Source organism: Trichechus manatus, unplaced genomic scaffold (assembly GCF_000243295.1).
Source record: "Trichechus manatus latirostris isolate Lorelei unplaced genomic scaffold, TriManLat1.0 scaffold00007, whole genome shotgun sequence".
NCBI classification, from domain to species: domain Eukaryota; kingdom Metazoa; phylum Chordata; class Mammalia; order Sirenia; family Trichechidae; genus Trichechus; species Trichechus manatus.
Window position 1 is genome coordinate 18430738 of NW_004443943.1, and position 24237 is coordinate 18454974.

The 24237-nt window shown below is 36.5% G+C and overlaps 1 protein-coding gene across 2 annotated transcripts in view; it reads left to right on the forward strand.

The window, feature by feature from the left end:
* The window catches only part of HECTD2 (HECT domain E3 ubiquitin protein ligase 2), a 92423-nt gene that overhangs the window by 14407 nt on the left and 53779 nt on the right, over positions 1-24237 (forward strand). For both annotated transcript variants that reach the window (XR_002825533.1, XM_004369923.2), the window contains exon 2: positions 9041-9170. Coding sequence is in view for 1 of the 2 variants with exons in the window: in XM_004369923.2 (XP_004369980.1) it covers positions 9041-9170 (130 nt within the window). In the remaining variant the exon portion in view is untranslated. The remainder of the gene's footprint in view (positions 1-9040; positions 9171-24237) is intronic.

Consider the following 24237-nt stretch of genomic DNA (forward strand, 5'->3'; position numbering starts at 1 on the left):
GGCTCTCAGCCTACAGATAGGCTGCCTTTGGATTGAGTGCCTATTCCTGCTTCAATCTGTGGCCATTTCTGCACAACTAATAGCAGCAGTGCTTTGGGGACCATGAGTGGGACAGTTTAGCTAGAAAGGAACATTGGATTTGGCAGCCAAGTTAACGTGTTCAATATATTTCCCCTCAAACATTTGTACCCTTCTATCTGCTGGCTTCTCTCCCTTTGGGGGAAGAAGTAAAGCTTCTAAACAGCAATCCTGGCTCATTGCTTTCATTTCCCATTTTCCCAGTTATTTGTGAATCCATTTCATATAGTTTCTGCCACCACCATTCCCCTGACTGTTGTCTCCAAGGTCTCCCAAGATTTCATTCATGAGGTACTTTTTGGGGCTAACCACTCTTTATCATGTAATATTTTTGACCACTTTTTTTATTGAAACATTATCCTCCCTTAGTTTGTAACACTTCACCTTCTGCTGGATTTCTTATCTCTTTGGCCATTCATTCATTCATTTCTTTTTTTTTTAACATTGTTTTTTAGGTGAAAGTTTACACAGCAAATTAGGTTCCCATTTAACAATTTTTATTCAGATTGTTCTGTGACATTGGTTACAATTTTCACAATGTGTCAGCATTCTCATTATTTCCATTCTGTTCTGTTTCCATTGGTCTAGCTCCCTTCCCCTCCTTGCCTTCTCATCTTTGCTTTTGGGTAAATGTTAACCATTTGGTTTCAGATAGTTGATTGTTTAAGGAAGCACATTAATCATGGGTGATGTTGTTTATTTTATAAGCCAATTTATTATTGGGCTGAAAGGTGACTTCTAGGAGTAGCTTCAGTGCCACGGTTAAAAGGTATTTTAGGGCGATAGCCTCAAGGGTTCCTCTTGTCTCTGTTAGTCTAGTAGGTTTGGCCTTTTTTTTAGGAATTAGAATTTTGTTCTACATTTTTCTCCCGTTCTGCCCAGGACCTTCTATTTTCTCCCTGGTCAGAACGGTAGGTAGTGATAGCTGGGCACCATCTAGTTCTTCTGGTCTCAGGTTAGAAGAGGCCATCGTTTGTGTGGGCTATCAGTCCTGTGGACTAGTTTCTTCTTCGATTCTTTGGTTTCTTTCATTCTCTTTTGCTCTAGAAGAGTAGAGACCAGTAGTTGTATCTTAGACAGCTGCTCGCAAGCTTTTAAGACCCCAGACACTGCTCACCAAACTAGGATGCAGAACATTATCTTTATGAACTATGTTATGCCAGTTGACTAAATTGTCCCATGAGAGTATCGTCCTAAGCCTTTTAACTCAGTAAACCAATCCCACAAGTTGTTTGGATATGTATAGGAAGCCTCCATAACTGTGCCCCCATATGATTTATTATATATGGGTATATATGCAGCACAAACAAACGTGTATACATATACCTACAAATACACCTATACATACTCTCACATGTACTCATATATGCCTTCCTATATGTATGTATGCATGCATACCTACCTGTGTAAGCACACCCATATTTTTTGGTTATTACTGTTGTTGTGAAATTGTATGTGTTAAAGCATTTACCAAAATTGTCCCTTTATCTTACATACTTCTTAGTGTCTTCATCTGCCTTGGTCAAGTTGTACAGACTTCACCCATATTTGGTATTGCCTTTCCCATCACCAAAAATAACAAGTGTCTGTTATCTAGAAAGTGATTCTCCTCCCACCCCTGGTGACCATCAAAGAATGTTGCTTTCTGTGTGTACATCTATTCTTGACTTTTTGTAATAGTGGAACCGTACAATATTTGTCCTTTTGTGATTGACTTTTTTTCACTCAGTATAATGTCCTCCAGATTCATCCATATTATAAGATGTTTCGCGGACTCCTTATTCTTCACAGTTGCATAGTATTCATTGTATGTATGTACCACAGTTTGTTTATCCATTTATCCATTGATGGGCACTTAGATTGTTTCCATCTTTGCAGTTGTGAATAATGCTGCAATGATTATAGAAGTGCATATATATATTTGTGTCACTGCTCTTAAAACTCTTGGATATATACCTAGGAGCGGGATTGCTGGATCATTTGTATATAGAAATAGTATTTATATTTCTAGCTTTTCGAGGAAGCGCCATACCGTTTTACATAGTGATTGTACCATTTTCAAATCTCACCAGCAATGTCTAAGAGTTCCAGTCTCTCTACAACCTCACTGGAATTTGTTGTTTTCTGTTTTTTTTTAAATCATTGCCATTTTTGCAGGGGTGAGATGGTATCTCATTGTAGTTTTGATTTGCATCTCTCTAATGGCTAATGATTGTGAGCATCTTTTCATATATTTGTTGGCTGCCTGACTAGCCATTCATTATTAATGTCCTTTGTCAGCTCATATAATAAATGTCCATGTTTTCTATGGTTCTGTCCTTGTATTGGTTTTCTATTGCTGCCTAATAATAACCCTATCAACTGGAAAAATTCAGTTATTTTGGCATGTGCAGCATTCTTTTGCCTAATAAGTATTAGTTCCTTTTCTGGTTACTTACAAATCATGTTTATGTAACCCAGTCTTCTAGAATTTTCTTCAAGTATTTACATAATTTAAATCTATACACTGAAGTGTCAAAATATGTCTATTCCCCTGAAATTTGAAGTAAAGTATTTTACATTGTTCATTTAATTTATTTTGTAGTTTATGGGAGGGTGCTCTGATTTTCATTATATTTCAGACTTGGACCTGAAATAGCTGTTACCATTTTTGTCATTGCTTTGGCCCTGGCTACCATTTCTTTTCATTCTCTGTTGCTACTGTCTGTTTAGTTTTCTTCATTTTTTGCAGTAGATTTCTATATGGTCTACACTTCCAAAATTACCCCCCTTCAGTAAATTCCCTACACTGTTGCCAGAGTAATTTTTCTAAAATTTAAGTATGGTCGTGTTACTCTCCTACTTAGAAGTCTTCAGTAATTTTTCCCTGTCTTGTTGTTGTTGTTAGTTGCTGTTAGTCTACTTCAATTCGTGGCAGCCTTATGTATAATAGAACAAAATGTTGCCTGGCATGCGCCATCTTCATGATCATTGCTATGTTTGAGTCCATGTTGTGGCTGTTTTGTCAGTCCATTTCATTGAGGGTTTCCCTCATTTTAATTGGCCTTCTGCTTTACAAAATATGATGTCCCTTTCTAGCAACTGGACTTTCCTGATGACACGTCCAAAGTAAGCGAGTCAAAATCTTGCCATCCTCACTTCTAAGGAACATTCTGGTTGTATTTCTTCTAAGACTTACTTATTTGTTCTTCTTGCAGTCCACGGTATATTCAGTATTCTTTGCCAACACCACAATTCAAGTGCATCAGTTCTTCTTCTGTCTTCATTTTCATCATCCAGCTTTTGCATGCATATGAGGTGATTGAAAATACCATGTCTTGGGTCAGGTGCACCTTAGTCCTTTAAGTGCCATCTTTGCTTTTTAAAACTTTAAAGAGGCCTTTTGCACATATTTGCCCAATGCAGTATGTCATTTGATTTCTTGACTGCTGCTTCCATGGATGTTGATTGTTGATCCAAGTAGAATGAAATCATTGACAACTTTGATTTCTCCTTTGTTCATCATGATGTTATTTATTGGTCCAGTTGTGAGGATTTTCATTTTCTTCATGTGTAGGTGTAACCCATACTGAAGGCTGTAGTCTTGGGCCTTCATCAGTAAGTGCTTCAAGTTGTCTTTATTTTCAGCAAGGAAGGTCACGTCATCCCTATATCACAGGTTGTTAATGAGTCTTCCTCCAGTCCTGGTGCTGCATTCTTCATCATATAGTCCAGCTTCTTGGATTGTTTGCTCAACATACAGATTGAATAAGTAAGGTGAAAGGATACAACCCTGCCACATACCTTTTTCCAGTTTTAAACCACACAGTATCCCCTTTTTGTGTTCAAATGACTGCCTCTTGTTCTGTGTACAGGTTCTGTATGAACACTATTAAGTGTTCTGAAGTTCCCATTCTCTGTAATATTATCGATAATTTGTTATAATCCACAGTCGATAAAACACTGTAAACATCTTGCAGAATAGAATCTATACTCCTTAGCCTTGAGGTTTCATGATATAGTCCCTGCCTACCTCTCCAGTCCCATCTCACTGGACCATTCTTCCTTACTGACTCTGTTTTAATCACACTCTGCCAGATCCTGTTTTTGCTCAGTTTTAGATAACATCCATGAGAGTTATCAAGAAAAAAAAAAGTCCTTGATATAGGGTCACTATGAGTCAGAATCGACTCGACAGCAGCGGGTTTGGTATTTTTGGTTTTTTTGTTTTTTTTTTTTTGGTATATCGAGTTATTGTAAATATTTGCAACTAAGCTAACAAAGCTCTGTTACTAAGGGGCCTTACACTGTACAAGATATGAATGACTTCATTTTACAGGCTGATTACTTTTCTTAATTACTATGTATAAATGAAATATATATTGCATTCAAGATTTGGCATTTGTTCCCACTATTAATGTTGTAACAGAGCAAGCCATACAAATAAGCAAACTTTGCCCTGGTAGTTAATAGAATTCTTAATTTTAATTAATATTAATTAATGCTAATATTTATATCAAGGAATGATTTACTTTTCAAATATATAGTTTATTTGGATTTTATTTTTCTAATTAAACTACTGTGAACTTAAGAATATTACTGTAATTTACTAATATTATGTCAGTTATGTAATTTACTAAGCCTGCCTTACAGGAAAGTATTGAGTATTACTGTCTTATTTACTTTTTTTCTGTCTTGGGGTATATTCTCTCATATCTTTGGGCATCTATATTATAAATCTACTAGGAATTAGAACTGATAGTTGTTGAATGACTTTGTTGATTGAATCAGTTATTTTGTATTGCATCCCACAGGTGAACCAAAGACTGTTCTTTGGGACCTTCTTTTATTAAAAAGGGATGGAGAAAGGGGATAAAAAGAGAATAAAATATTGAGTCTTTACTAGACTGCTAAAACATCAAAGGTTTCCCTGTAGTACACTTAATTTTTCTGCTTATGTTAATTTCTCCTGGTTAGGTAGGTAGTTGTTCTTAAAGCTGTTAAATTTAACTCAACTTACATCTGTAAAATTGAGAAAATAATAACCACAAAAGGTTATTGTGAAATTAAATATGCTGATGCGTGTAACACACCTACTAGAAAACGGTAAGCCCGTAGCAACTGACAGCAGCTATAGCGAGAGACTCTATGGTATGGTGATTTAAAAATACAGACTTCATTGTTGTCCAGACTGGAGTTTGAATTCTGGTTTCCCACTTGAACCTAGGCATGACACTTCAATTTCCCTGTAAAATGGGGTGTACATACATATCTCATCGAAATGTTATAAAGGACCTAATACAGTACCAAGTAGCCCTGGTGCACAGTGGTTTTAAGTGCATGGCTGCTAACTGAAAGGTCGGTGGTCCAAACCCACTAGCCACTCCGCAGGAGAAAGATGTGACAGTCTGCTTCCATAAATATCACAGCCTTGGAAACCGTATGGGGCGGTTCTGCTCTGTCCTGTAGGGTTGCTATGAGTTGGAATTGACTTGATGGCAGTGGGTAATACAATACCAGGCATATAACAAGCACTCAATAAATGACTTGTTTTATCATAGGAGTAATCATATTTTAGGCGTCTGTTTTGTCCTAGGTTTATTACAGGACCTCAGATGATACCATCTCATCTATGATTCTGAAATTTCACATTCATATCCTACACTTATTAGAAGGCTATTTTATTTTAATTAGGTACTGTATGTAACTTTTATAGGCTGGATCATGGAAGCTAACCCTAAAACAGAAATATTAAATGAGCTAGACTTCACTGAGCCAAAATCTAGCCAAGAATCAAGGAGCAAGCAAAAGCAAATAAAAACAAAATCTATGAGGGACCAAAGATGCCATGCACAAAAAGTTGCATTATGTACTTTACTGATAGCAGTATCCTTCAAGTTCTTATTTAGTGTCTATCACATCTCTGTTACTTGTTAGCTGACAGATAGGGGTCAGTCTCAGACAGCCTTGGTTTCCTCATCTGTTAAGGAATTAATTAACTGATCACTAAAAATTCTCTTAATTCCAGAAATGTTTTAATTCTGTATGTATCATATCTGAAATTTATTCACTCTGAGTTCTTTTCATACTGATCTTTTAAAGGAAAGTAAGGGAAGGGAGAAAGGAAGGAACAAAGAAAAACATAATTCATTTCTTCTAAAGTGCACAACCTGTGCAGAAGATTAACTATATGTCAAGCTCTGTGATGAATAAGGAACTCCTGGTCCAGCATGAATGACCAATATGAGAACAATTAAAATTTCAATGGAATAACTGAAGTAAATTACAACCATAAATAAGAGTGAATAATGTTGTAGAAATGACAACCACCAGAAGAAGCTTTGAAGAGAAGTTATAATAGATTAGATTATGCTACGGTTACAAATTAACCCCAAGAGTCAGTGGTTGAACGTTGTGATGGTACATAGCTAATGTTGATCAGCAGTGACTCTGCTCCACATAGTCACTTAGGGACCCAAGCTGATAGATGTTCTGATTTCTCAGCTCAGCCTCCATGGTTGTAGCAGAGGAGGAAGAGAGAGAGACGCTAGCGATTTGCCCACCAGCCCTTAAATGTGTTGACACTTCCTGGCCCAGAAATGATAGACGTTATTTCCACTTATGCCTGTCAGTCAGAATTAATCACATGGCTCCACTCAACTACATGAGAGTAGGGAATCTGGGAGAACTGTGGATATTTAGTGAGCATAAATGTGTCTGCCACACGGCGTACAAGCTGACTCTAAAAAGATAAATGGAAATTAAGTTGGTGAATGAGTGAAGAGATGAAAAAGAAACTCTTTCTCTACCGTGAAAGCAGGGAAGTTACCTTTAGAGTAAAGAAATGGATGTTAAGAAAGACATTAACTTCTATATTCTAGTACAGGCAGTCCCCAGGTTATGAACATCCATCTTAGGTACAACCCATAGTGACAAACCAGCCCCCATAAAACCTGTTATTAAAAATTCGAGGTATGTACAATGGTTCATAATAACAAAGGGGCACTACTTTGCGACGTGCATCAAAACATTATTGTTATTATTACTGTATTATTATATGTCTTAGTTATCTAATACTGCTATGCTATAACAGAAATACCACAAGTAGATGGCTTTAACAAACAAATTTATTCTCTCACAGTTAAGGCTAGAAGTCCAAATTCAGGACGCCACCTCTAAGGGAAGGCTTTATCTGTCCGTTGGCTCTGTTGGGAAGGTCCGTGTCATCAATCTTCCTCTCAGTCTAGGAGTTTCTCAGCACAGGGACCTTGAGTCCAAAGGACGTGTTCAACTCATGGCTCTTCTTTTTGGTGGTAGGAGGTCCCTCTCCTCTCTGCTCGATTCTCTCTTTTATACCTCAAAAGAGTTTGACTAACAATACAACCTAATCCTGTAGATCGAGTCTTGCATCATTAACATAACTGCCTTTAATTCTGCCCATTAACATCATACTACTACTACTACCCGTTGCCCTCAAGTTGATTCCAACTCATAGCGACCCTATAGGACAGAGTAGAACTGCCCTGTAGGGTTTCCAAGGAGTGGCTGGTGGATTCGAACTGCTGACCTTTTGGTTAGCAGCCTGAGCTCTTAACCACTGCGCCATCAGGGCCCCCAGTAACATCACAGATGTTAGGATTTACAACACATAGGATAATCACATCAGATCACAAAATGGACAACCACACAATACTGGGAATCATGCCCTAGTCAAGTTGACACACATTTTAGGGGGACACAATTCAATCCATAACATTATGTTAAAGATGTTTTTGTATATCTGGAAGTGTTTCTTTAAAGTTTTTTATGCATAGAAAGGTGCACTGTATACTAAGACATTTGACTCTAACTGATGTTAGATACAAACCGTACTGTTCCGACTTACCTACAAATTCAACTTAAAGACAGATTTAGGAACTGAACTTGTTCGTAATCCAGGGACTGCCTGTATGCATCTGTAAGCTGGAACATAGGATATAAAGAGCTGAGAGCTGTAAATAAGCCCTGAGGCAACTCTGTAGCTGAGTGTTGTACTGATAACATAATATTATTTATAATTATAAACTACAGATTAATTTTATATATTATGAATTTTAATAGAGTTATGTTTTGTGGAAAATGTGTTAGTGGATAAATTCTGTGCTACAGAAGTTTGCATTGTGCCTAAGGATCCCTATGTGCTTAGCACAGTTTTTTTTTTTTTTTAATCCTGGTGGCACCTTCCCAAAGTACAGTTACAGTGCTTGTACTTTGGGTAGTTGTACCTCTAGGTCCTTGTCTTTTTACCTGAACTTTTAAAGTTGCATCACATGACAGTAAAGACTTCAGTAAATCAACCTGTTAAGTACCACATGCAGATTAATTATTAAAAATAATTAAAGTAATATTTGTGGAGGTCACAAAAATAGTATTATCTAATACTAAGTTGGAGCCCTCATGGCACAGTGGTTAAGAGCTTGGCTGCTAACCAAAAGGTCAGCAGTTCAAATCCACCAGCCATTCCTTGGAATCCCTATGGGGCAGTTCTACTCTGTCCTATAGGGTCGCTGTGAGTTGGAATCAACTCGATAGCAATGGGTTTGGGTTTTTTTTGTTTTTTGGTGATACTAAGTTATTATCTAATGTAAACTTAAAATAGCAGTTGACATTAATCGAGTGTGTACTATGTACAAGGAACTGTGCTAATTTTTTGTATGCATTAGCTCAGTTAAACCTCACAACAACCCAGTGAGTTAGGTGTTATTATTATGCTCATTTTCAAACTTTATCAGTTTGTAAGCAGTTAGATGACATGGTTATTTTCATTTTATACTTAAGAACAATTTGGTCCTAGAAAAGGTAAGTCATTTTTATATGCATCTGTTTTATATACCTATATCATCAAATTAAAAGCTCTGTTATAAATGTTAATGATTTTTATAATAAAATAACTCAAGTACGGCTAATAGGAACTATGTTGCAATATTGACTTTTCTGTTTTTAGGGTTTGGACAGAGGAGCCAAAGGCCAAATTTCCACTTTCAGCAGTTTTATTTCAACCGTTAGCCAGAAGAAAGAAGCTCCTGAAAACAGAAGTTCACCTACACATCTTGTTTTCCCTAACATCAAGAATGGTAAAAAAAATTTAACGTATTATAATTATTAAAAGTACACAATAGTCTATGTATCTTGGCTGAAATTATATTATCAAACTACTGAAAACTAAATTTTAAAATCTAATTTTTATTTTATCCTTTTGAGAGAAACTGGTTTTTAGTGAGAAAATTTATTAGACATTTAGTATATGCAACTAGAAAAATATTTAAAAACAAAAAATGTTACATTCTCTGGGTATCTGGTGTAGTAGTACTGAAATTTTTAAGGAAATACCCCTGATATATGTATGTTTATTTATAAATTATATGCATGTGATACTATACTAATATGTTACATACATTATAAAATACACAAAAATAGAAAATTTTAAAGAATGAGATAAAGATAAAACAAGCTATATTACACATTTATAAAAAATTAATGGTACAGTAAAAAGTTCTGTCTAATATGCTTGTTGTTTTTAAAATAGATCACTTTATGGTACAGTGATTCAAAAATCTGGTTCTAAATTCATTTTGTTCAGTACTTGTTTTTAATGGCTGTCATTGCCCAAAAAAGACACATCACATATGTTAGATTGCATCACTTCATTGGCTGTGCTTATTATCACGATACTAAATTTTCAACCCATCCATAAATTTTGCTATGGCTTTTGTTAAAATTTGACTTAAAAATTTTCATCTTCCCTTTTGTCAGTCATTCTTTCAAACTAATTGGATATTAACAAATTGATTGAAAACCTATTAAAAGCTTCACTTAGAAGATTCTATTTCCAGATTTCATAAATTTGCTAACAGGCATTTTTATAGGTAATACACTTCAAATTATCTTTTTCAACCACAAAATCACATAATGGTGGAAACATTTCTAAATATCCATTTTCAGAATGCTTTCTTCACAGCATGAATTTCTTTTGAAAAACAGTTACTCTCTCCCATTGTTACACTAGATGTATTTCTTATTTCAGAGGTATCTGCTAGGTTGTATACCACTGAAACCATTTATATAAAAGGTCAAGAAGTTTGGAATATTTGTCTGTTTGTAAAAGAAAAACATATGTAGCTTGTCTTTATTTTTTGGAAACTTTTTATTTGAAATAATTCCATTCTTAGAGAAAAGTTGCAGAAATAATACAAGTAACTCCCATATATCCTTTCCCCAGATTTACTGACGTTTACATTTTACCCCATTTGTTTTCTGTCTCACATCCTCACTCCCTTTTCCTCTTCCTTTCCTTCCCCTATACATGCACACTATACACATACATACTTTTTTCCTGAATAATTTAAGAGTATATTTTTTTTCTGATTAGTCCAAAGGCCTGATGGACCACAACTACCATAGCCTTCACCAGACTGAGTCCAGTACAACTAGATTGTGCCTGGCTACCACCACCAACTGCTATGACAAGGATCACAATAGAGGGTCCTGGACAGAGCTGGAGAAAAATACAGAACAAAATTATAACTCACAAAAAAAGACGAGACTTACTGGTCTGACAGAGAATATGCCCCTGGACACCCTTTTAATTCAGTATTGAAGTCACTCCTGAGGTTCACCCTACAGCCAAAGATTAGACAGGCCCATAAAATAAAAGGAGACTAAATGGGCACACCAACCCAGGGCAAGGATGAGAAGACAGAAGGGGACAGGAAAGCTGATAATGAGGAACCCAAGGTCAAGAAGAAGAGAGTGTTGACATGTCATGGGGTTGGCAACCATTGTCACAAAACAGTATGTGTATTGTTTAATGAGAAACTAATTTGCTCTGTAAACTCTCATCTAAAGCATTATTTAAAAAAAAAAAAAAAATTTTTTTTTTTGTTGAGCCACTGCACGTTATCAAAACCAGGGGATTTAATATTGACATAGTACTCTTCCCTAATCCATAGTTCATATTCATATTTTGTCAACTGTCACGATAATGTTCTTTATAGATTTTTTTTTTTCTTCTAGTCCAAGATCCAGTCTAAGATTATACATTGCATTTAATTTGACACATTTCTTTAGGCTTCTTTAATCCGGAAATTTTCTTAGACTTTCTTTGCCTTTCTTGACCTTGACATTTTGTAAGGGTATAAGCTACTTTATTGAGTGTCCATTAATTTTGGTTTGTCTGATGTGTCCTCATGATTAGATTCAGATTGTGCCTTTTTTCATCAATACCAGAGGTGATGTCCTGTGTCTTTACTGCATCATATCAGGAGGCACATATGATTTGTCTCACTACTGGTGATAGTAAGTTTGACTACTAAGGTGATGTCCACCAGGTTTCTTCACTATAAAGTTACTACATTTCCCTTTGTAAAAAGTAATTTATGGGGAAATAACTTAAAGACTACAGGTAGTCCCTGACTTATAATAGCGTTCTTTTCCAATGACTCCATCATAAGTCAGTTCTGATGTAAATTGAGTACCTCTTTTTTGTTTTCATTATTATTGCCTTTTATTATCAGTAGCTTTATAAATCTGATCTTTATTTGTCTTTGGGGGTTGGCATGAGAATGATAACATCAGCAAATTATGCACTACTGGTGTGCAGTAGTTAAGAGCTATGGCTGCTAACCAAAAGCTTGGCAGTTCTAATCCACCAGCTGCTCCTTGGAAACCTTAGGGGGCAGTTCTACTCTGTCCTGTAGGGTCACTATGAGTCAAAATTGACTTAATGGCAATGGGTTTGGTGTTTTGGGGATGCTTTTCCAAAAAAAAATCGATGGTCATAAGTGCGGTTCATCATAACTAGAATATGTTGTAAGCCAGGGACTACCTGTATTTATATATCCTGTTCCTCAATGAACTTCGACCCAACTAGTTTTAGCATCCATTCTAACTCCAGCATTGCTTCTATAGTTATTAGTTAGCATTCAACTGTAAGGAAGAGATTACTCTTTCATTTATTTATTTATTTATTTATTCATGTATGAGTATCAGGCCACATGGATTTGTAATTTAGTTACTGAGTTATCTATTATGTCATTATTTATTTCAATGTTCAAATTATCCCAGATTAGGCCAGGGAATCCTCTCTGGGTAGTGTTCATGGGTATATATAGCCATCATTTTTTATGTACTTCCTTAATTTCTGGTAGAACAAGAAGTTCCAAAACTCCAGAGTCACCTTGTATTTTTCCTGCCTGAGGTCTGGAATAAGTCCTTTCTCTAAAGAGCCCCAATTCTTTTAGTGGTGAATGTTATTTAGAAGCCAAGTATAGGAGTAGTTCCCAGAAAGTTCACTTGTAATTATTCCCAGTCAATACCCCTTCAGTCCACCCCTGACATCCACTTTTCTGATCTGATTTTTAAAGACATAGATTAGTTTTGCCTGTTCTAGAACTTCAGATAAATGGAATCATCCCTATGTACTCTTCTGTCTCACTTCTTTCATTCAGCCTATAGGCTGTGCAATTCATCCATTTTGTGTATATAGGTAGTTCTTTTAGTTGTTGAATTGTGTTCCATTGTCTGAATATACACCACTTGTTGTTGTATTCATCAGCTGATGGGCACTTGGGTTGTTTGTAGTTTCTGCTATTATGAACAATGTTTTGGAAATTAAGAAACACCTTTCTAAATAGCTAATAGGTCAAGTAAATAAAAATGGATATTAGATTAGTGAAATTGATAAACCCCTAGCAGAATTGGTCAAAGTATTTAGAAGTGAACAATAGTGAAAATACTACATATCAAACTCATGGGTTACACTTAAAGTAGTATCTTGAAGGAAATATATAGCCTTAGTGCCTATTATATTAGAAGAAAAGAGAAACAGACAAGGAATTAACTAAATATCCAACTTAAGAAATTAGAAAAAGAACAACAAAATACTTTCTTTACAAAAAAAGTACATGGAGGGAAATATTAAAGACAAGAGAAGAAACTTAGAAACAGCAAATAAACAGTGTAGATAATCAGAAAGCCAGAAGTTGGTTCTTCAAGAAGATTAATGAAATTGACAAACGTGTGACAATATTGATCAATAGAAAAAGAAAATGTACCAGAAAACCATATTTAGAATGAAAAAGGTGCATATGTAGACATGATTAAGATACTGAATTGATAATATGAATAATTTTACACCAATGCATTCAAAAGCTTAGATATAATGGGTGAATTCCCAGAAAAAATACACCTTGCCAAAATGACTAAAGAAATAAGAAACCTAACTAGATCTATAGCAGTCCTACCAAACAGTAGTCCTACCAAAACAAGCACAAATGCACACACAGAGAGACTCAGTTTTACTGCAGGTTCTAATTCCAGTCTTACACAAGCTGTATCTTTACAGAAGGAGACCGCCGCATCTTTCCCCTGCAGAGCAGCTGGTAGATTCGAACCACCAACCTTTCCATTAGTAGCCAAGCGCTTAACCACTGTGCCACCAGGACTCCTCAGAGTATTTATAAGAACTATTCCCCAGCTCATTTATGAGGCTAACATAACCTTATTTCCAGAAACTTGACAAAAAACACGTGAGAATGAAAAATTAGAGGCCAGTTTCATTTAAAACTAGAAATGCAAAAATTCTAAACAAAACGTTAGGAAACAAAATCTAGCCATGTATAAACAGAATACACTGCCTGACCAGTTTGAGCTTATCCCAGGAATGGTAGGTTAGTTTGACATTAGAAGATCAATCAATATTATATACTGCATTATCAGATTAAAAGAAATAAATCATATGATCATCTCACTCATTCATAGAAGAAGCAAGCAATAAAATTCATCACCCATTTATAAAAACAATTAGCGTGCTGACCAGGAATAGGAAGAAATTCCCTTACTCCATTAAGGGTATCAAACAAAAACTTTTTGCAAACATCATACTTAGTGGGACAACATTGAAAGCATTCCCTTTAAGATCTAGAATAAGACAAGGGTGCTTGGTATCACCACCCCTAGTTGCCATTATAATGAAGATTCACCACAGTAAGACAAGAAAAAGGCTTAAGAACTAGAAAGGAAAAACAAAAACAAAAACTATCATTTACAATTGTATGATTATCTACATAGAAAGCCCAGGATAATCTGCAGCTAAATGGCTAGAATTAATAAGACAATTAATTTAGGAAGTTGGCAGGATACAAAGTAAATATTAAAAGTCAGTTGAATTTTAATACAACAGCAGGAAATAGTTAGAAAATACAATGATTTAAAAATTTATATTGCATTTAGACCAGCGATGATAATGTGCCATGAACCAAGGAGTAGATGAGGATCATGATTAATTCAACCCTTTGTACATGAGGTTTAGACAAAGTACAGTTTATAAAATCTTAAATAATACATCTAATAAAACTAATGAAAGAAGTGCAATACTTTTACGAGTAAAATTATAAACTATTGAAATACAGTAAAGACATAAGTAAATAGAAAAGTGTGCCATATTTATGTATAAGGAAGATAGGTGTTTTGTGGAATTTGTTAGGCTGATTTGAAAATGTATGTTGAAGAACAAAGGACCATAAATAACCAATACATTTATTAATTAAAAGAACAAGATGGAGGGTATGTTTTGCCAGATCTCAAGATTTAAAATAGAGCCATAAATTAAGACATTGTGTTATTTTGGTGCAGAAATAGACAAATAACCAATGGAACAAAATAGCATAGAAACAGACCCACACATAGGTGGAAAACTGAGTTATGACATGCTGCTACTATAGATCAGTGGGAAAAATGAATAATTGGTGCCATGACAATTAGGTATCCAAAGTGAAATTGTATGTCCACCACAAAACCATACATTAAAACCAGTTCTGGGAAATTAAATACTTACTTGTGAGAGACAGAACTATAAAAAAATTTCTAAGACATTAGAGGAATATATTTTTATGACTTATAACTAGGAAAGATTTTCTTAAACAAGGCTCAGAAAACACTGACTATAAATGAGAGTAGGGAATATGGGAGAACTGTGGATATTTATTTAACAGCCATAGAAGACTAACACAGCAAAGCTGCAGAGCAATTGGAATGTTGCAGACTTCCAGTGGGCATGTACATTGGTACACCTACATTGGAAATCAGTTTGGCATTGCCTAGTAAAGTTGATATGTGCTTACCCTATGAACCAGCAGTTTCGCTCTTAGGTAGATGATCTTTCTAGAGAAAATCTTACTCATTTACACAGGAGGCATGAACAAAAATGTTCATAGCAGCACTGTTTGTATTAGCAAAAACCTGGAACCAACCTTAATGCCCAACAGTAACATGTCTAAATATATTTTGGTCTATCCATTTAATTGAATACTGTGTGCAGTGAATCAACTGCAGATAAATATAGTAATATGGATGTGTCTTAAGGAATAGAAAATGTAACAAAAAAGTAAAGCCCAGAGGAATGTATATAATATGATTCCATTTAACGTTCAAAAAGAGACAAAATGAAATGATAACATTATTTAGGGAGGACGCCTATATGTTAAAAATACCAAGAAAAGCAAAGGAATGATAAGAATTCAGGATAGTGCTTATGCCTGAGGAGAAAGTGAAGGGTATGGGATCGCCAAGGGGCACATGGAGAACTTCAGAATGAAAGATAACATTATATATTTTTTTAAACTGGTGATCAGTACCAAGTTATCATTGTGGTGGTCTCATTGTATTGATTTCTGTTGCTACATAACAAATTACCACAAATTTAGCAGCTTAAAACAATGCACATTTATTATCTCATAGTTTCTGTGGGTCAGGATCCAGTTATAGGTTAGTTGGGCCCTCTGGTTAGCATCTCAACAGGCTGCAATCAAGATGTTGACCAGGGCTGTGATTCTTATCTGAGGCTTGGGGTCTTGTTCCAAGCTTATTGGTTGTTGACAGAATTCATTTCATTGTGGCCATGTGACCGAGGTGTTCCTTTTCCTTCTGTCTGTTGGCCTGAGACCTCTCGCAGCCTTCTATAAGCTGCTTGCAGTTTCTTGCCCCATGGTCCCCATAGTCAGTTCACAGCATGACTGACTGCTTTTTCTCAGGCCAGCAGGAATACTTCTCTCTGATGATTCACCTTTTAAAAACTCTCCTTATTAGGCCAGGCCTACTCCAGAGAATCTCTTTTGATTAACAAAAAGTCGACTGATTGGTGAACTAATCATGGGAGTGATACCTCATCATATTCACAGGTACCATACATGGGGTCTCCATGAGTCTGAATCGACTGGACGACAACCAGCAACACCACCATCCACCCTCAAGTGGAGGAGATTACACATGGCGTGTAAACCAACTGGCAAGAATCTTACGGGCCGTTTTAGAATTCTGCTTATCATAGCTATACAGATTTTACATATTATTGTGTACATCTTCAGTATTAAAACTAGAGAAAACCAAAGACACACAAGGGAAAGATTAGTCCAAAGGGCCAATGGACCACAACTACCACAGCCTCCACCAGACTGAGTCCATCACAACTAGATGGTGCCAGGTACCACCACTGACTGCTATGACAGAGATCACAATAGAGGGTCCCGGACAGAGCTGGAGGAAAATGTAGAACAAAATTCTAGCTCACAAAAAAAAGACCAGACTTACTGGCCTGACAGAGACTGGAGAAACCCTGAGAGTATGGCTCCCGGATACTCTTTTAACTCAGTACTGAAGTTACTCCTGAGGTTCAACCTTCAGCCAGAGATTAGACAGGCCCATAAAACAAAATGAAACTAAATGGGCACACCAGCTCAGGGACAGGGACGAGAAGGCAGGAGGGGACAAGAAAACTGATAACAGGGAACCCAAGGTCGAGAAGGGAAGAGTGTTGATATGTCATGGGGTCGGCAACCAGTGTCACAAAACGATAATGTGTATTGTTCAATAAGAAACTAATTTGCCCTGTAAACCTTTATCTAAAGTACAATTTAAAAAAAGAAAGATGCAATAAACAAATGTGAAAAATAAAGTAGAAGTTCTGATATTGTTTTCCATTCCCTAAATGGAAGCTCTCCTCCCAACCTGGAGATCATTGTTCTAGTGGGGTGGGGTGAGGGAGTAAATAAACAGTTTATGAGACAGCGGGGAGGTGCTATGCTAGAGGTAAAGCACAGACTAAGTCAGAGGATACATTCTGAACTGGAGGTATTAGAAAAGGCTTCCTAGAGAAAGCCTCTAGTCTGAGTCATGAAGAATAATTAGGAGTTCACCAGGTAAAGAATCAATGGAAATAATGTTCCAGGTAAAGGAAGCTTGTGTTTCAGATGGAATAAAGGTTGGGAGAGGAAGCTGTGGAAGATAAGGCTAGAGAGAGGCAGGAACCAAATTGTAGAGGGACTTATTTGGTCTGGGAAGGCAATTAAGAATTTTATCAGAAGAATGATACGTGTTTTAGGATCTTCACTCTGAAAAGTTTTAGAGAGTTAGTATGAGTAAGATTGGAAGACTAGTGTGGAGACTAGTTAGGAGGACACTGAAAAAAATCTTGGCAAAAAAATGTTGAGACCCTGAACTAAGGCATTGCGTATAGAGATGGAGAAAAAGGAATGGGTTAGACAGATGTTAAAGAGGTACAAAAGGCAAAACTTAAATGTGATATTAAGTCAGGCTGAAGGAGGAAACAAGGATGACTCTCAGCTTTCTTGCTTGGGTAACTGAGTAGATAGGATTAGGAAACCTATTAACATCATTATTGTCTTAGTCATCTAGTGCTGCCATAACAGAAATACCAGAAGTGGATGGTTTTAATGAAGAGAAGTTTATTTCCTCATAGTCAGAGTAGGCTAAAAGTCCAAATTCAGGGCGTCAGCTCCAGGGGAAGGCTTTGTCTCTCTATCAGCCTTCTTCTCTTCAGTGTTCCCCCAGACTAGGAGCTTCTCGGCACAGGGACCGCAGTCCAAAGGACCGGCTCTGCTCCCAGCACTGCTTTCTTGATGGTATGAGGTCCCCCTGTCTCACTGCTCACTTCTGTCTTTTAATCTCAAGAGATTGCCTCAGGACACAATCCAGTCTTGTAGATCAGGTCCTGCCTTACTAACACAACTGCCACCCATCCTCCCTCATTAACATCATAGAGGCGGGATTTACAACATATAGGAAAATCACACAATACCAGGAATCATGGCCCAGCCAAACTGATATACACATTTTTGGGGGACATAATTCAAACCATGACAATTATAATACTGATAGCTTAAGCAGGAAAAGCATGCAGTATCTTAATAGCTGCAGAAAAAGCATTTAATAAAATTCAAAATCCATTCCTGATTTTAAAAAAATCCTGTCAGTAAACTAAACATGAAAAGGTATTTCTGTAGTATGATGAGGAGTATTATCAGGAAATAATACAAACTTGCTTGATGGTGAAATGCTAAAGCAGTCCTATTAAAATGAAGACCTAGGGTAAAGATGCTATTATAGCAGTTACTCATTATTGTTCTGGTAGGTCTAGTTAATTAATACAGTAAGAAAAAAATAAGCTGTATAAATATTTATAGAAGAAGCAAAATCATCATTTTTAAGTGATTGTTACCTAGAGTGAGAAACTGAAATACAAAAGTCATGAATAATAAAATTTTGTTAGGGAGCCAGACATAATATAAATATACAAAAAAAATAGATTTCCTTTATTTGAGCAGTAATCAGTTAAAAGACTTGATGGAAAATAAATATGAAATACTTATAAATAAGCCTAAAAGGAAATGTACAAAACTTATATGGAAAAAACTAAAATTCTGTCAAAAGACTAACCGACATTTTAAATGGAGAACTTGTAAGTATCATAAAGTTATCAGGTACACCCAGATTAATCTCTGCATTTAATAAATTTTTCAGCAGTATTTGGGGAAACTTTACAAAATGATTCTCTGTTTGATGCGTAAGAATAAATATCTGAGAGGATACAGGAAAAAATAATGAGGGAGCCCATTCATCTATGGAGCCCTGGTAGCAAAGTGGTTAAAAGCTCAGCTGCTAACTAAAAAGTTGGTAGTTTGAATCCACCAGCCACTCCTTGGAAACCCTGTAGGGCAGTTCTACTCTGTCCTATAGGGTCGCTATGAGTCAGAATCAACGGCAACGGGTTTGTGGTTTTTTTAAATTCCACCATAGCACTATATATTGCAAAGCTACACTAATGATAACACTACCACCAAGATAGACAAGTAGATGGAGATAGAAAACTAAAATAAAGGTGTACATCATAAAAAGTGGCATTATTCAACAAATGGAATTACGCCAATTGGCCAATCTCTTGAAAATAATAAAGTTAGACTTTATAAAAACTATAAAAGTACTAGAAGAAAATATAGGAAATTGGTTTTATAATAAATTTCTTAGAATGACAACAATGCCAACAGCCATAAAACAAAAGTGATGAATTTGAATACATAAGAAAATTTAAAATGTTTATAGGAATTTTAAAAGGCCGTAAACCAACTTAAAGTACAAATATCAAAGTGGGTAAAAAAACATATGCTTAAATTATAAAGATCTTTAATCAGTAAAGTGAGCAATCCAATAGAAACAAAAGAAAAATATACAAACAAACAAAAAAGGAAATATGAACGAGTAATATATCAAAAGATACTCAATCTCACTAGTAATCAAAATACAGATTAAAACAAGGAATTACCATTTGCCTACCCCGTTACAGAGAATAAAAGGATTCATAATATCTGATGTTGTCTAGAAGTGTAAAAATTGGCATTTTTATTGCAGTTAGCTTAGCAATTGATACAGCTTTACTGCAGGGCAAATTATTGACATATATTCAAATTTTTAAACTTGATCCACTTAGAAGTTTATCTTAAGGAAGTACTGTGACATATGTACAAAGTATATAGAAAGAATGTACTTTGTTTTAATAGTGGTATGTGAAGCAACCTGAACAGATTGGTTGACTAAATTATGGTAATCCATATTGTAAATACTGTACAACTACTAAGAATGTGATAGGTACATGAAGTGACTGGGAGGTATGCCCACAATACATTATAAAATGAAAAAACAAGTTACACAATAATAGGTAGAATGTGACACCATTTTCTTTTAAGTGTTAGGAAACCTTTCATACTTTGAGCATGGAAAGAGTTATGGAAGAATCTCAAAAATCTATTAATGTTTTCCTCAGAAAGGTAGGATTGGGGTGTATATTATTAATGTTTTCTTTGTATAACTCTATATTGTTGTATCACAAGAAACATACATTACTTGCATAATGGTAAGTGCCCCTGACCTTGTAACAAAACAAAACAAACGTACAAAGGTTTAAAATGCCCCTCACTTTACCAAAAATGAACAAACCTAGAAAATGTTTAAGGACATAGTTCCTGGTAAATTACTAACATTCATAGCTGCATGTGGCATAAGTTATTCATGCACTGATTTTCTGTTTGACACTCCAAGCTAGTACTAGAACTATCCTACAGTCTTAAAAACCAGTCACCGTCAAGTTGATTCCAAGTCATGGTGACCCTTTGTGTGTCAGAGTAAAACTGTACTCCATAGGGTTATCTGTGGTTGATTTTTTGGAAGTAGATCACCAGGCTTTTCTTCTGAGGACCTCCATCCTTTAGGTTAGCATCCAAGTGTTTTAACTGTTTGCAACACCCAGGAACTCCAGTAGTCTTACAGGCTAGTATTTACATTACCTCATTCATGAAACTATGTCTTTGATAACTTCTTTCTTTCTTTATATATTTGTACATACACACACACACAGATAGTCCATCACCTCAGTCTTACCCCAAGAAGGCACCTGTGCCCTTATATCACATTCCTCCACTCTCCCCCTGCCCCCGCCATAACAGAACAAACCTATATACCTACTTCTCACTTATTGACATGGTTAGGTTCCAAAGACCGGGTCATTATGTGAAAATTGGTGTTACATGAAAATGGAGGATGACTACATCAAATATGAAATCACAAAATGGAAGATAGCTACATCATTACATAACTTCCAAATTACATCATTACATAACTGCCAAATTACATTATTATATAACTGTCAAATCACATCAGTACATAACTGCCAAACAACTGAGAATCATGGCCCAGCCAAGTTGACACATAACCTTAACCATCACAGCCAGCGTTACTCTCGCCTTGCACCTCAGCATTCATTACTGCCAGACATACATCATTAATGCACAAAATAGTCGGATAGTAGATTTTTTACTATCGTCGTAAATGCAAAATGTCAAATAATGAGATAGTCGATAAGTGAGGAGTAGGTGTACTGTGGTACCACTACAGAAACAGAGAAATAAAGAAAATTAGCCTACTTGATGGGAGAGGGTAGTTCAGAGAAATTATTTCTGTTTTCTATATTGACTAGATAATTATAACATTTATTTGTATATATAATTTAGAGAACATTTTCATAGCATTATTTTATTTGAGCCTGACAATAATTGAACTAGAGCAGATATTAGAATACCCTTTGCATTAGATTTCTGTTGTTGCTTAACAGATTACTACAAACCAAACAGCTTAAAAACAGCATCTATATGTAGCTCACACCTCTGTAGGTCAGACTTGGCTGGGTTTTCTGCTCAGGGTCTCACAAGGCTGAAATCAACATGTTGGCTGGGCTAGGCTGGGCTCTGGGGAAGATATCCCAAACTTCTTCAGGTTCTTTGCGGTTGTAGGACTGAGTTCCCCATTTCTTTGCTGGCCATCAGTCAGGGGCCACTCTCAGCTCCTAGAAGCCATTGACAGTTCCTTTCCACTTTCTCACAGGCCCTGTAGACCTCATGGGCAAATATAGACTGCTTTTAGAGTAGCTTGAATTGGAAGAAAGGAAAACAATGGAATCTTGCCAAGTAGTAAGATCAAGAGGAAGGGTCTAATACAGAAGAAAAAACTGAGTTGCAGTAGGGACGTAAGATAATAAAATGAACAGATAGGATAGAGAAGTAGTGTAAAGTCAGGGAAGAATACAAACAGAAGTATTGAGATATTGGCTCTGGCAAGGAGGAAAGGACTCTTCTTACTCTGAGACTCTGGTGGAGGAATAGAGGGAAGATAAATGCACAGAGGAAATAGGAGGACGAAATGCAAGTAGGAAAGCTTACTTTTTCTAGCTTTGAATTCAGTTAAGTCTCATTGGAGGGTTAAGACCTTTAAAAAAAAATTAAGTCATCTAATATGAATGAGAGGGAGTCATAAAGAAATGATGGCTAGCCATACCCTTTTATTTGGACTGTTCAAGTTTCTCAGCCTTTGATTCCAGATTCATTCCTACCTGCCACATCCTATCTATACTAGTTTCTTGTTCTCTGAACCCAGCTTGCCAACTTGTATGCCCACAACCTGCCTGCCTGCTGCTTGGGTGGACTTATTGACTCTGGACATGGACCATCTACATGAGCTCCTGCCACTTGTCTGCTTCCCTCTCATCTGTGCCAACCTTGTGGAATCTTGATGCAGCCCAACCTGAACTTTATGTACACCACTCTAGATGAATAGACCTCTTAGCAGACTTCCTTTACCTTGTTAGAACTGGTGCTGACTTCTCCTAGCAGTTCTGTCTGGATGCCACCTGAATTCAAATGTGACATGGAGGTCATATGTCAGGGGTGCTACAGAAATAATTTTTACTGAATGGGGAGTTTAAACTCTTCCAAATGTAAGCATGTTTATAATTCCTTGACCTTTTAGGAAGCCACTCTTATTTTCCAATAAGATTGTTTCCTGAAAGATTCATCATTCTTGGCCATTGTTACAGTTTTCCTCCCTCTTCTCTGGTAGGAGGACCTGTGCTGGGTATTCTCTAACAGCTTACCTCCCTGTCTGATCTTCAAGTGGTATTAGAAAAGCTGCAAAAGCCCAGTGTGGGTTTACCTAACAGCTGAGGGATGCCTTTCCTCCCTGTAGTTCACATGACTAGGTATGCCTGTCGAGTTGGCCGTCCTTTTTAAAGATCTGAAGAGTGTAGGAGTTTTACCTACTATAACAGCTGCTAGGGATGATACATCTTGATGCATCTTCAGAGAAACAACCTAAATGACAAGTAATGGTGGGGGTGGGGTGGTTAACACTGCCTTCTCTGACTCATCTGTATCTTCCTTTCTAAAGGGATGATGCCCCTTTTCAGACTTACTTAAAACATCTTCAAACAGAACTGAACATCTTTAAAAGAGACAAAATAATTCTTCCCCAAACCGTTTTAAATATCTTCACATTCTTAGTAATGCAGAAAAGGGTCGACATGAACTCTGACATTACCTCGAGAGCAATGTTCCACTCCCAGCTCATCCCATTTCATGAGTTTACTCTAGGACAGTCCTGATATGGCTGAACTATGCAGCTTTTATGCACTCGAAAAATGCACCCCATCATCTTCGCCACCCTGAAATAGACAAGGGAAGAACAGGCTGGTCTTCAGCTCAGATAGGTGGTTGGATCTGTGTGGTGGGGTCCTGTGATCTATACCCAGGTAAAGAGACACAGAGTTGTCACAGTTTCTCCAAGAGCAACTTCAGGGACAGATGGGGAAACAAGCTGTTAGAAGAAACCCAGCTGTCTGGGAAGAGAAAAGTACTTGCAATAGCTGCTTTAGGATTTCTACCCTAGGAGAAGTATCTCAGATGCCTCAAATGACCTCATCTCCAGGTTTTTTTCAAGAATGAACTAATTTTGCACTAAATTTCCAAGATCCTTCCCAGATCAGAATAAGTGCCTTGAACTTGGCTTTTTTTTTTCTTTAAAACTGTTCCTATGGGAGCCCTGGTAGTACAGTGGTTAAGAGCTTGGCTGCTTACCAAAAGGTCGGCAGTTCAGATTCACAGCCACTCCATGGAAACACTGTGGAGAAGTTCTACTCTATCTTATAGAGTTGCTGTGAATCAGAATCGACTCGACAGCAACAGATTAATGTAAGAGGTGTATCTTTCAAGAACTTAGAGTACCTTGCTGAATTTGTTTACGTATCTATCTATTGATCTGTAAGCTCCTTGAGCTTTTATTTTGGCAAGAGAAAGGGCTTTTCTTTTTTAAGTTAAATTTATGAATGGTGCCTGGTTTCCATTACTGAACATTTTAATCAAAGATTCTATAGAAGAATCCTGATCAAAAGAGGGATAATGCAGAACAGAATTTCAAATTCTTATGGACTCCAGAGTTTCTGGAGCCATGGAGGCTGGATGACCTCTGAAA